Genomic DNA, 13,447 nt, shown 5'->3' with positions numbered 1-13,447 from the left:
TACTCCTTGAAAGCTTTATTTTAAAACCCCTAGCTTGGTAGCAGTAAGCACATGCCATCTTCGTTTTTTTTTTCAACATCCCCTTCAACACCCGATTTGTTAACTTTTTGTTCGGATTTGCCATCAATATTCTCTCAAATATTACCTTCATAGAATTAGTCTCAATATTACTAGTATCACAGTAGTTGTGGTGGTACTAGGAAAAGTAGCTCCAGTATTAGTATTGTATTAGTAGTAGTATTAACAGTAGTACCAGCAATATTAATAGCGGTAGTAGCATGTGCATATTGCCTTTTGTTCAGTTGAACATCCCTCTCATGATGTCCTAGAAGTTTCACCTTGGCAAGATAAGCCTTTCAAAAATTATTCCTGATTTGAGCTTTTGACCCCCTTTTGTCGCCCTTTTCATCTTAATACTCTAAGCCTTACAAGTTGTTGCAATTGAAGTAGACGCTGGAGTAATTTAGCAGCAATAGCAGTATTAGGTAAAAGTAGCAGTTGAAGTAGTTTTAGTAGTGACATACATTACCATTTCGTCAATTGGTCTTCCCCTTTAAGCATTCCTGAAAGTTCCAACTTAATAACCAAATCCATTTCTGGGATACACCCTTTTGACAATCTGCATAAGAATAGTGTGTTTTGATTTTGGTCAAACACTCCCTCAATATTTCAATATTAGCTCCAGTATTAGTATTGTATTAGTAGTAGTATTAACAGTAGTACCAGCAATATTAATAGCGGTAGTAGCATGTGCATATTGCCTTTTGTTCAGTTGAACATCCCTCTCATAATGCCCTGGAAGTTTCACCTTGGCAAGATAAGCCTTTCAAAAATTATTCCTGATTTGAGCTTTTGACCCCCTTTTGTCGCCCTTTTCATCTTAATACTCTAAGCCTTACAAGTTGTTGCAATTGAAGTAGACGCTGGAGTAATTTAGCAGCAATAGCAGTATTAGGTAAAAGTAGCAGTTGAAGTAGTTTTAGTAGTGACATACATGTATTACCATTTCGTCAATTGGTCTTCCCCTTTAAGCATTCCTGAAAGTTCCAACTTAATAACCAAATCCATTTCTGGGATACACCCTTTTGACAATCTGCATAAGAATAGTGTGTTTTGATTTTGGTCAAACACTCCCTCAATATTCTGAATGAATGAATGAATGAATGAATGTATTTTATAGCCCATCAATAACACAAAGGCATGGTGATGGAGAAACAATAAAAGAAAAGAAAAAGAAAGACACGTTTAAAAATAGGAACAAATATATACAAAATAAAAACTCGAATAAACTAGACCAAAAAAGTAAACCACTCCAAGAGGGCCCCTTTTGACAACAATTTTACATATAAATTATCCAGCTGTACGATCGGGTCGAGAACTCCGTAATTCTGTTTCAGTACGGTGTTACGGGATCATATTGGAGCACTCAGAAGAAACTTCGCATAACGAAAAATAGCTTTCTAATCTGCTTCTTATCACTTTCATTAAGAATGACTGTGAACGGAGCTAAGTACAAAACATGGGGAAGAACAACAGCATTATACATTTTCGCGAGGAGCTTTTTCGTCATATTTGTTTGCGACAGTACTAAAGAAGCATAAGTAGCCCAGATTTTCTTTTCAGTTCTAGCCACCAATAACTTTCTTATTGAATATATTGAATCTCCAATAGGTAGACCTAGGAACAGTAGTAGGAACAGTAGTAGCAGTAACAATGTATTGTTATTAGTAGCAGTAACAGCAGTAGCAGCAGTATTAATGGCAGTAGTAGCAGGTTCATTTGTCTTTTGGTCAACTGAATATCCAACTCATGACACCCCTGAAGCTTCCTCTTGATACAATAATTCGTTCCAGAAATTGCCGATACGCCCGTATTATCAATCTGTATGCACATAATATGCTTTGATTTAGTTCAACGGTTCCCCTCGAAGTTTTCTCAGATATTTGTTTCAGTATCCTCAGCCTTAGTAGTGATCAATACATAAGTAGTAGTTTTTTGTGATAGTAGTGGTAGTAGTAGTTGTGGTAACAGTAGAAGCTGCGGTAGTTGCAGTAGTAGTAGCGTGCAAATACTGCATTTTTCGTCAATTGATCAACTCCTTTATCACTTCCCGAAAGATCCAAATTAATATACTCTGTCATTCCTGAGTTAGGCCCTTTCGACAATCCATATACACATATCTATTTCAACATTCCTTGAAAGACTCACCTTACTATCCTTCGTTTTTCTACCCTTAATTACCAGCAGGGCATAACTTATAACTCTGGCCACCAGGCTCTGGTGGTTTGTAATAAGCCCAAAAGCCTTGTTATATGATCTTTGGACTATTTTTAGTAAAGTGGCTATCTCATAATCTCTATTGTCTACATTTGGGGAAAAGATGACGTTTGTGTGTGTGGTGGGGGGGGGGGGTTAGCTGTCCTCTGATCGCTTTGACTCTTAAAAAGGGTACTAAAACTCCTAATTACCTTTCCAATGAGACCCCTCTGATGTATACACCACCACCCTTTTTATAAGAACCCTATAAGCCCCATGGTAAAACTTACAGCACTTGCCCTGAGGGCCATTGGGTGGTTTTCGTTCACAAAGACACAATTTCCAGATTCTTCAACTACGCTGAAAAAAATTTCTATCTCTAAATTTTGATTGTATGCATTGGAGGAATTGATGTGCGTGAAGGGGGGGGGGCTGATAGCTTTCAAACCACTTTTGACCCTTAAAACACACTATAAGCTTCCGATTTCAAACTAAGTGAGCCCCAGCTGAAGTTTATACAAACAGCCATTCCATAAGAACCTTAAGACCCAGACTCAGGCCCAGGACACGACTTACTACTATTTCCCCAGGGCTATGGGGGGTTTTACCAGCCCTCAATGCACTGATATATGTTTTTTGGACTATTTTGGACAAAATGCTATCTCGCAATGTCAATCAGATATGTTTGGTGAAAAGAAGGGTTGTCGAGGGGGGGGGAGCTAGTTGCCCTCCGTTACTTTTGACTGTTAAAAGGGAACTATACTTTCAATTTTCAGCCAAATGATACTCCTCTAAAGTTAATACAACCATTTTCCATAAAAAGCTTAAATGCCCTGGGGCATAAATTACAACCCTTGCTCCCGTGCTCTGGCGGTTTATTCCAACCCTAAAAGCCTTGTTATATGGTATTTGGACTGTTTTGAATAAAATTACTGTCTCACTATTTCAGTTGGGTGTATTTCGGGACATTACGACGTGTGTGTGTGTGTGTGGGGAGGGTTGCTCCCTCCAATGACTCCAGATCATAAAAAAGGGCGCTAGAATATCTGTTTCCCAATCGAACAAAATCTCCTCCGAAGTTTATACGAGCAGTATCTCTTATGAACCTTATATGCCCTCAGGGCATAATCTACAACCTCTGCCCTGAGAGCTGCGGGGGAGTTGTCATCCTAAAATACATAATTTCCGGATGCTTCAACTACGTTGAAAAAAATGGCTATCTCAAACCTTAACATGTTTCCTACTTTTCATGAAAAAAAAAATTATTTGCAAATTAAATAAGAAAAAAAAATTCAACTAAAATTATGGAGCAAAATTAAAACTTAGAACGAAAACAAATTATTACGTATATGAGTGGGGCTTCTCCTCCCCAATACCTCGCTCTTCGCGATAAAGTTTTTTAGTACTGTTAAAAAAAAAAAAAAAAACTTCTAATTGTTCTAATTAGATGAACGTGGTGTTTCAGGAGTCATTCCTAATGAATTGGGACAGAATACAAAATTTACCGTAAAGAGCGAGATGTTAAAGATGAGAAACTCCCCTCGTATACGCAATAATTTCTGTTCGTTTTCAGTTTTAATATTGCTCCTAACTTTTAGTTGAAAAAAAACTTGTTTTTTTTCATTCAATTTCTGATCGTTTTTTAAATAATTCCAGGAAATGTGACTACACCTTCTGACTCCTCCTCCCGGATTTATTCACTAGACAATTCAATCTTGGTGAAAATTTACCCAGGACAATTACTCCTAACACTTCAACACGTAAAATTGAGTCAAACAGAAAGCAATACATGAGAAGAATTTCGTATAGGAATTCTGACCAATTCCCATAGTGCAAAATTTTCCCTGAAAATTTGCCCCCTGGAAACTTCCCCCTACCATAGAAAATTACCCCCGTAAACTTCCCACCTGCAGAAAATTCCCCCTTCCCTACCCAAAAATGTATACATACTTCCAAATAACATATACTATGCCTAAACAATGGGCAATTATTTTAAATTAAAGACCTTTTCCCAGGGTTGTGGGGGTCATGATATCTCCAAAGGCATAGCTACTAAGCCTTTCAACTATGCTGAATAAACTTGTTTTCTTAAAATTTTGATCGTATGATCTTGGGAAAAAGGGGTGTGGGAGGGGGTCTAGCTGCCCTCTGACTTTAGGTAACTTAAAAAGGCACTAGAACTTTTTATTTCTGTTCAAATGAATCCTATCTCGTTATTATACGACCACTAGATCGATACGATCACCACAGGGAAAAAAAAACAAAGAAAAATAGAAAGACATAAACACATATCCGTGATCTTTTTTCTGGCAAAAAAATAGAAAACTCCACATTTTTGCAGGAGCTTGAAACCTCTATAGTAGTATCATCTGATACCCTGAATCTGATCATGTGATTTTCGTTAGGAGTTCATGACATTTAAGAGGCGTTTCCCCCTTTCATCGAAAATCACGCAAATTTTCTCAGGCCCGTTACATTTGGCACGGGTAACACTAAACTTAATAAAACTTATAAATTATCAGCATAAGAAGACAATTTTCTTATATATGAAATGGTATAAAAATTCCGTTTTCTAGCGTCTCGGTTTACTATTGAGCCAAATCACTCCTTACTTACGGTTCGTTACCACGAACTGTTTGATTTCTCGTAAATTAGAATTACAGATTTATAACTGAAACTGTGTTTCTTATTTTTTAGTAATATGACTATTTGTAAAGTTTTGTCTGTTTTCTACATTAGATTCTGAATTGCCATTTAAATTTTGGTGAAAATTTGAAAACTTTTGAATAAGAGCAATTCTGTAGAAAAAATATTAATAGCTTTACTATATTGTTTGAAATGGATGGGAAGGTGATTTGTTGGTAAAATGGATTGAAACTGTGGCATAGATTTATGGCTTTTATCATTACTATAAATCATTCTGCTTTTTAAGTTAAAAATTAAAGAGAAGAAAAAGATCGTCAAGGATCAATAAAAAGAAGGTTTTATCAAATTTTCGTCTAAGTTGAGGTTCCCTTAACACTGGAATTTTTATCTGCTGGAATTTTAATATTAGAAAAATAATGTCTTCAAGGAACTTCTAAAAATAAAAAAAAAATCAAGTTCAAAATAATGTTATATTTTGAACTTAGAAATTTTTTCGACTTTTTTCGTGTCTTAAAAAGACATTTTAAGACATGAAATACAAGATATGTTATACTAGAGTCTGAAATAGGTGAATTGAGTTTTACCAAAGTCTGAGAGAGATGAATTAAATTATTTTTAGAGCTAGAGGCATATGAAGTGGAATTTATGAATATTCAGTCAAAAAGAGACGCTACTATTTTATCACAAGTGGTACACTAGAGCCTGAAATAGGTGAATTAGGTTTTTGTTATAATCCGAGGGAGATGAATCAAATTATCTTTAGAGTCAGAGACATATGAAGAGGGAATTTAAAAAGATTTAGTCAAATACAGACACTACTATCAGATCACAAGTGATATACTAGAGTGTTAAATAGGTGAATTAGGTTTTATCAAAGTCTGAGATATATGGATCAGATTTTCTTTAGAAATAGAGACATATGAAGCAAGAATTTAACAAGATTCAGTCAAACAGAGATGCTACTATCTGATCACAACTAGTATACTAAAGTCTGAAATTGGTGAATAATGTTTTACCGAAGTCTAAAAGAGATGCATTATAACATTGGTAAAGCGGTAGGCCTTTCCTTTTCCCTTTACTTTTATTTGAATGCTAATACCAGAACAGTGATGATAATAACTATCAACAGGTAAGGAGTTGGCGGAAACATAAGCAAGAAGTTGACCTGCGTCATCAACTAATAGTTTTATGTTTGCATTAGCTTTTAGATCCATCATATCTGGAAATGGTACTTTCGCATTTCCACCATCAGTAATGTTGAATTTATTCGGTACTCTAAAGGATTCTAACTTCTCACGCTCATGACAACGCACGCATTCATTTCCAATAATGTTATCACTAGTAGTTGTTTCATAGTTCAAATCCGAGGGAGATGAATCAAATTATCTTTAGAGTCAGAGACATATGAAGAGGGAATTTAAAAAGATTTAGTCAAATACAGACACTACTATCAGATCACAAGTGATATACTAGAGTGTTAAATAGGTGAATTAGGTTTTATCAAAGTCTTAGATATATGGATCAGATTTTCTTTAGAAATAGAGACTTATGAAGCAAGAATTTAACAGGATTCAGTCAAACAGAGATGCTACTATCTGATCACAACTAGTATACTAAAGTCTGAAATAGGTGAATAATGGTTTACCGAAGTCTAAAAGAGATGCATTATAACATTGGTAAAGCGGTAGGCCTTTCCTTTTCCCTTTACTTTTATTTGAATGCTAATACCAGAACAGTGATGATAAGAACTATCAACAGGTAAGGAGTTGGCGGAAACATAAGCAAGAAGTTGACCTGCGTCATCAACTAATAGTTTTATGTTTGCATTAGCTTTTAGATCCATCATATCTGGAAATGGTACTTTCGCAATTCCACCATCAGTAATGTTGAATTTATTCGGTACTCTAAAGGATTCTAACTTCTCACGCTCATGACAACGCACGCATTCATTTCCAATAATGTTATCACTAGTAGTTGTTTCATAGTTCAAATATTTGTCTTTGTCAGCGATGATGTATGTATTTATTTTTCCAGTACACAATTAATATTGATCTAAAACATAAAGTAAACCAAATACTGTCGATGATCAGCCCTGGAGTACCATAGGGGCAGCCAAATAAAAAAGTCCAAAAACTATGTTCAACAAAGATTACATGTTATTCTAAGACAAGGAAAAAATATTTTAAGTCCCAAAAAATCGAAGCCCCCAGAAAGTTCTAGTCCAAGAAAATGTCAAGTCCTAAGAATTCTAACCTCTAAAATTTTAAGAAAAATTCTATATCCAAAAGACAGGGGAGGGGAGCAAAAAGTTGGGGGCGGAATGTTAAAGGCCGCTTGGAGATGGGATATGGATGACTACAAGTACACTCTAAAAAATATTTATGTAAGCGCTCCATATCATGAATACGATGATACAAGTGGTTACATTATGGCTATGTTAGTATATACTGTCAAGCGAAGTTTAATGCTATCTCATAAATTCTATTAGTCCAATTGGAAATCAAACAAAATGGTTTGCTTAAGTGGTCAATCCTCTGATTACACCAATCTCTACCATTCCATTTGAATTCATGAGAACCAGTTTTGTAAGTCCCGAAAAACTAAGGAATACAAGCTTAACGAAAGCAGCTGGCCCAGACGGGATTCTAAATTTAGTTTTGAAAAAAACATATCAATCTGTTATCCTGTTATGATGAGAATTATTAATGCTTGTTTAAAATTGTCATATTTCCCCAAGGAAAGGGAAGTCACAAATATCTGATTACTATTAAAAACAAAAAAGAATAAAGATTCTGTCTATTACTATAGTTAGATGGAAAAGTTATATATTATATGTTGGAAAAGTTTTTGAACGATTAATTTCGAATAAAATGGTTTTTTAAGTTACACTAATGATTGGATCTCTGATTCAAAAATCGGATTTTAAAAGAACAAATCAACAACAGATGCATTAGATCATAGTTACTGAAGTGATAGAATTGTCTGCTTTGAAAATGTCACTCCCTTCAAATTAGAAAATACACGCCCCCAGGGTGGTATATTGTCTCCATTCCTTCGATGTATAGATGTAAATGATGTAATCGAGTTAAATATTGACATAAATTGCGAAGTTGAAGCTTACGCAGCTGCTGAGTGCGTTGTTATAACGGGGTCGAAAGTTGCAAGTATGGAAAGACTGGCAATAAGTGTCTTTGAAAGATTTATTGATTGGGCATCAAATAACAATTTCACCTTTGATATGAATAAAACCGAAACTATTTTATTTAACACCTAGCATTAATTCCCTCCAAAAAGCTATGCTTTCGTGGTAATATGATTAGAATTCAAGATAACTTCAAAACTTGGGGTTATCTTGGATAGAACGTTACTTTGTTCTCCTAATATTACTTACAGAGAGAATTTTGCTAAAAATTATTCCAACCACCTCCTTAGTACTGCCAGATCAACTCGGGGTCTAAAACCATCATTTCTAAGATTGCTGTTTAAAAGTGCCTTTGAAAGTAGTATTCTGTATGTATTCTGTATTCAAAACCCTTCCCTGATTTTGATTTCCAAATCTCTTAGGACCGCTTCAAGTGATGTCATAGCCACCAATTCTGGTGTATTTTCAATTGGATCTAAGGCTATTGAACTATCCTTGTTACATTATTTCTACAAAAATCATCCTAATTTCTGGTCAAACTTCTAACCCCCGTAGTTCTATTATTTTGTCTTTCTGCTTATCATAGTAACTTTATTGAAGAGTCAGCTTCTCAATTTTGGGCACGTATATTATAATACGAAAAAACACTACTCCCTCTCTTTCTCTTCCCCGTACTGTAATATATTACCAATGTAATATATCAAAATTGGTATAATAGATGTCAGAATTCCGTCAGTACCTGGAGGATGAATTTTGTTTTACAAGGATGACCTTTTGTCTTTTAAAAGCTTCAACCTGTTCTATACCGTGATTGGGATGTTGAACTTAGTCAAAAGGCACCATATGTACTCTGCTTGTCAAACTGACATGTCTGCAATATCTTAGGACTAGGCGAAGGTATAAACTTAAATCTGTCAGAGAATGTTGAGAGGGATGTATAATATAATTTTCAGGATATGCTGAACTAACTAAAAATGTACTATATACGTACAGCTTGTTAAAATAGGGTGTGCAACATTTTAGGAAGAGTTGTGGGTATTAAACTGAAGCTTTCAGAGAATGTTGAGAGTGCTGTTGACCTCAAACAAAAAAGCATTACATACATCTCGTTGTCAGAAGGTCGTATCTGCAATATTTCAGGAGCGATTAATGAAATTTGGTTGAAACTCTTTGGAAATACTGAGGGTTATTTTGAAAAAATCAACTAACAATAGCTAGAACAAATAAACTAGAATCAAATATTTTAATTCTTAACCCTAGGACTTGAAAAACAGGATAAAATATTCATAATATTAACTGTTGATAAAACTTTTGTTATAAAAACGAACAGAAACTTATTTAAGAAAGACTTTCCAAAACATAATTATTTCCAAGAAAAGTAAAGAGTCATTCTAAACTTAAAACTAGCAGAAATAATAGCACTATAGTAATTCAGACTCAAAACGACTAGAAATTGTGATTAAAGAGCACATGAAACCCCAATCGAACCAAAACTAAAATAAATGACCATATTCTGCAAAAATATTACAGATACTGATATAAATGAATAAAAGAAAAACTTAAAACCTAAAACAAACAAAAATTATTACAAACAATAGTACATCTTTCCCTAACAGCAAAAGTTCGGAAGCGTATTGCGTCCTTCGCATCAAAATGTTACAGATGTTTTGCATCCTACTTCTGTCGAAAATAAGGCATTTAATCTGCTTGACTTGTTTTTAAGTAATTAGTGCAATTTTGTTATGTAAAACTCATTCAATGAAAAAGAGAAATACTAAAAAGAAAGCCACAAAATTACAATACCTTCGAAATAAAATGTTTCATTCCATTTGGGATTTAAAGTTCGTCTTTTTATTTTGGTTTCTAGCTTGTGTTTTTTGTCTGGAAGCAATACAACTTTGACATAAGGATCCGAGGTTCCCGTTAAATCCATAGCAGGCAAATCTTTTGCCTAGAATAGAACAAATTAATTACTCTCAATGACTTTTGTCAATCTTATCTTTTTCTCCGATGCAAGAAGAAAGGATAAAAGAAAATCACGTGTTACTTCTTTTAACATATAATCAATCACATTGTCTATCTAAAGAAGTACATCTGTCTTCATAAATTTAGAAGAAACACGTAAGAAAGAAAAAAACAGTTTGCAATTTCATACAAATAATTATTTTATGTCTACAGAGAAGCACTTTATAGTACAAACCATCGCCATTTTTGTCAGTGTGAACATGAGGTAGTTCTTTTACATTACATTTCTTCAAATTTTAAACATTTAAATAAAATACTTTCTGTCGAGGACGTATTTTCTGAAGTATTATTCGTAGTTACTCCTCCCAAATAATTTTTCCTAAAGTTAATTTTGCTTTTAAAAAAAAATAGAGCAGAAAAACCATTCACTTGAAGGTGATTCTATTATGTATATAGTGTTCCACAAAAGTTAATTTCTTGAACTCATTTTTTAAAAAAAACCGACTGAATCCATCGAAGTAAATCTTTTGATTACAGACCGATAGATAGATAGATTTATTCACACGAAAAGCCCAATTGGGCCATGGTGACCAATGTATACGATACTTTCTGTGGTTCTTTTGCGCAGTGACCAGAAGAACCTATAAAGAGAAAAATGGTATGATTTTCTTGTTTTTTGTTTAAAAGCACTGCTCTATAATGATTCAGCTATTGGCCACAAAATTTTGGATTATATTTTTGCAGAGTTTTTCTTTAATTACGCCGACAACAAAAGAGTATTGTACCTTTACAGAGCAGTTATTCTGAGTATTACAACACCCGTTTACACAGTATGATCGGGCAATATATTACCTATGATTGCTAGAGTTTAGCACATGTCAAATTAGCTATCAGTTTATTTACTATAAGGAAATGACGGCAAGAACTACGGACTAAGCTAGTTTCCCATCTGCTTTTCTTCTCAGCGATTGTTTTTTTCCCTTCGCGAAACAACATGTAGCTTAGAAAGACCATAAACAATAAATCATGTGTATAGTATCCTTTCCTTTAGATATTGCAAGACATAAAAGTAAAATAGGATGCTTTCTAATCTTCTTTTATGGCGTAAGAACGGAACACAAGTGCCAGCCACATGAATGTTCTAAGCAGTCCTAAGGTATCCTGAATGTTAGTGGCTGAAATACAAATGAGCTAACAAAAACAGCTGAGGCATACCTGCATTACTTTCAAAATTAAAGTGTTCTTCTCAAAATCATACTCAATGCTGAATTGAATCTGCCCGCAGCTTTCTGATGGCTCTGCGTTGTCAATGTACATATCCACCAGTGAAAGTGAGCGACTCTGCCAAAATCCCATCTGCATCAAGTAAAAAAAGGACTTGATTTAGTTTAATAAGTTAATACAATTACAGTTTTCATAACTGTAATTATCTAAAGAAATATATAGTTCGCTGGATTCATGATCCTTTGCCTGAGAGGGCGAGGGTTCGAATCCCAGTGTACCCAATTATTTAGTTTGGGACGGGGGTCAGTGGTGTGACTCTGTAAGCTTAGCCAGAGTCGCAATACAAAAAACAATGAAGATGTTGAATCTGTTGGATTCAACAGAGCATACCTACGCGTTACCAATGAGATACTGGTATGCTATTCCTTTCACTAAATAACTTATCACATGACATTTATCCTGGTTAATAAACATTGAATTTGAACTACGCCTGTTGACCAATGAATTTGAATCTTCCTATAAAAAAGCCTTATAAAACAGTTCGCGGTAACGAACTGTAAGTAAGAAGCGCCACGGGTCAATAGTAACCAAAACTCTAACTAAGGATTTTGATATCAATAAATGCATGAAAATAATCAAATTATTATGTTGATCCCAGATATTTAACATTCATCAAATTTAATGTAACCTGTCAAAAGTTATGACCCTGAGAAAATTTGCCTGATTTCCAAAAAAGAGAGAAACACAACCCTTGTTCTGATGGCTGTAAGAGGGCTATCATCCTCAGAAAAATAATTTCCGGACCTTTCACCTACTTTAAACAAAATAGCTATCTCAAAATATTGATTGGTTGTTTCTGCAAAAATGGTGGGTGTGGGAAGGAGGGGGGTAGTTGCCCTCCAGTCACTTTAGACTATTGAAAAGAGGCACTAGCTCTTTCAATTTCCAATCGAATTAGCTCTTTTCGAAGTTTCTACGACAACAAATAGCCATTTCAAAATTTCCATCTATGCATTTTGGGAAAATGCGAGGTATAAGGGGCATCCACCCTCTGATCACTTTGAATCTATAATAGGGAACTAGAACATCTGATTTCCAATCAAAAGAGCCCATCCCAGATTTTTCATGATCAACCTTTCTATATAAACCTTAAATGTCCCCAGGGCATAACTTACAACCCTTGCCCTGAGGGCTGTGGGGGATGTCATCCTCAAATACATAATTTCTGGAACTTTCCATAACATTGAACAAAACGGTTATCTACAAATTTTGATTGAATGTGTTAGGGGAAATTGTGGGCATGGGATGGGGTTTAGTTGCCCTTCAATAAATTTTGACTATCAAAAAGGGCACTAGCCCTTCCAATTTTCAATCGAATGAGCTCTTTTGAAGTTCCTACGACAGCAAATGGCCATCTCAAAACTTTTTTCAAATGCTTTTCAGGAAAAAACAAGGTGTGTTTGTGTGTGTGTGTGTGTGGGGGGGGGTATCAACCCTCCAATTACTCTTAATCTTCAAAAGAGAACTAAAACTTTTGATTAGCAGTTATAACTATTTCAATGATTGATTAGCTAATAACTAGTTATCTGATTTCAAGGCCGGGACCCAGCATGGCTGCGCGAAAGGCTTGCATATATAGATTCTTATAGTCACTAAATTGTAACCGCAGACAATGTGAGGATCTTCTTGATGTTTTGGCATCACCATAGGTTCAATACAATCACCATGAGAAAAATATAAATTCTTCCTAAAAGTTGATACCTTTTTAGATCATTTTAGTGGCCAGAAATGTCAATATGGCAGTTGGGGAGAAAAACTACGTAGTCGATTTTGTAGATCGTTTGTAGACAAACGCTAGTCTACAGACTTTAAACGGTATGCGTAGGTTCAGTACGAACACAGAGAGTATTAAGTATGCATACGTAGCGTATGTCCGCCCCATTCCGGAATATGCGTGCCCTGTTTGGGTGCCCTCAGCACTTAGAACAGTGTATCTTTGTCAGGAGCTTGAATCAGTTCAGAAGCGAGCGGTATCGATCATCTTGGGCCGCCGTGACATCCCCTACGAAAAGGCTCTGGAAGTGCTAGGACTGCCGTCACTCCAAAACCGATACAAAACTCTGATATTGAGTTTTGGAAAGTTCTTGCTTTCTAAATCTCAGCACCGTGACATTCTACCTGATCAACCTCTACCATCAAGAAAGAGAAAGCAAG

At 35.2% G+C, this 13,447-nt stretch overlaps 1 protein-coding gene across 1 annotated transcript in view; it reads right to left on the bottom strand.

Moving 5' to 3' along the window:
* The window catches only part of LOC136025106 (synaptotagmin-7-like), a 45,660-nt gene extending 34,300 nt beyond the window's left edge, over window positions 1-11,360 (bottom strand). Inside the window, exons 1-2 of the mRNA XM_065700836.1 lie at window positions 11,225-11,360; window positions 9,848-9,995 (exon numbers count right to left, since the gene is read on the bottom strand). Of these exons, the coding sequence (XP_065556908.1) occupies window positions 9,848-9,995; window positions 11,225-11,326 (250 nt within the window). The 5' untranslated portion in view covers window positions 11,327-11,360. The remainder of the gene's footprint in view (window positions 1-9,847; window positions 9,996-11,224) is intronic.
* Window positions 11,361-13,447: the final 2,087 nt, after the last annotated feature.

Source organism: Artemia franciscana, chromosome 3, assembly GCF_032884065.1.
Source record: "Artemia franciscana chromosome 3, ASM3288406v1, whole genome shotgun sequence".
Lineage (NCBI taxonomy): Eukaryota > Metazoa > Arthropoda > Branchiopoda > Anostraca > Artemiidae > Artemia > Artemia franciscana.
This window is presented reverse-complemented; position numbering and strand designations above follow the sequence as displayed.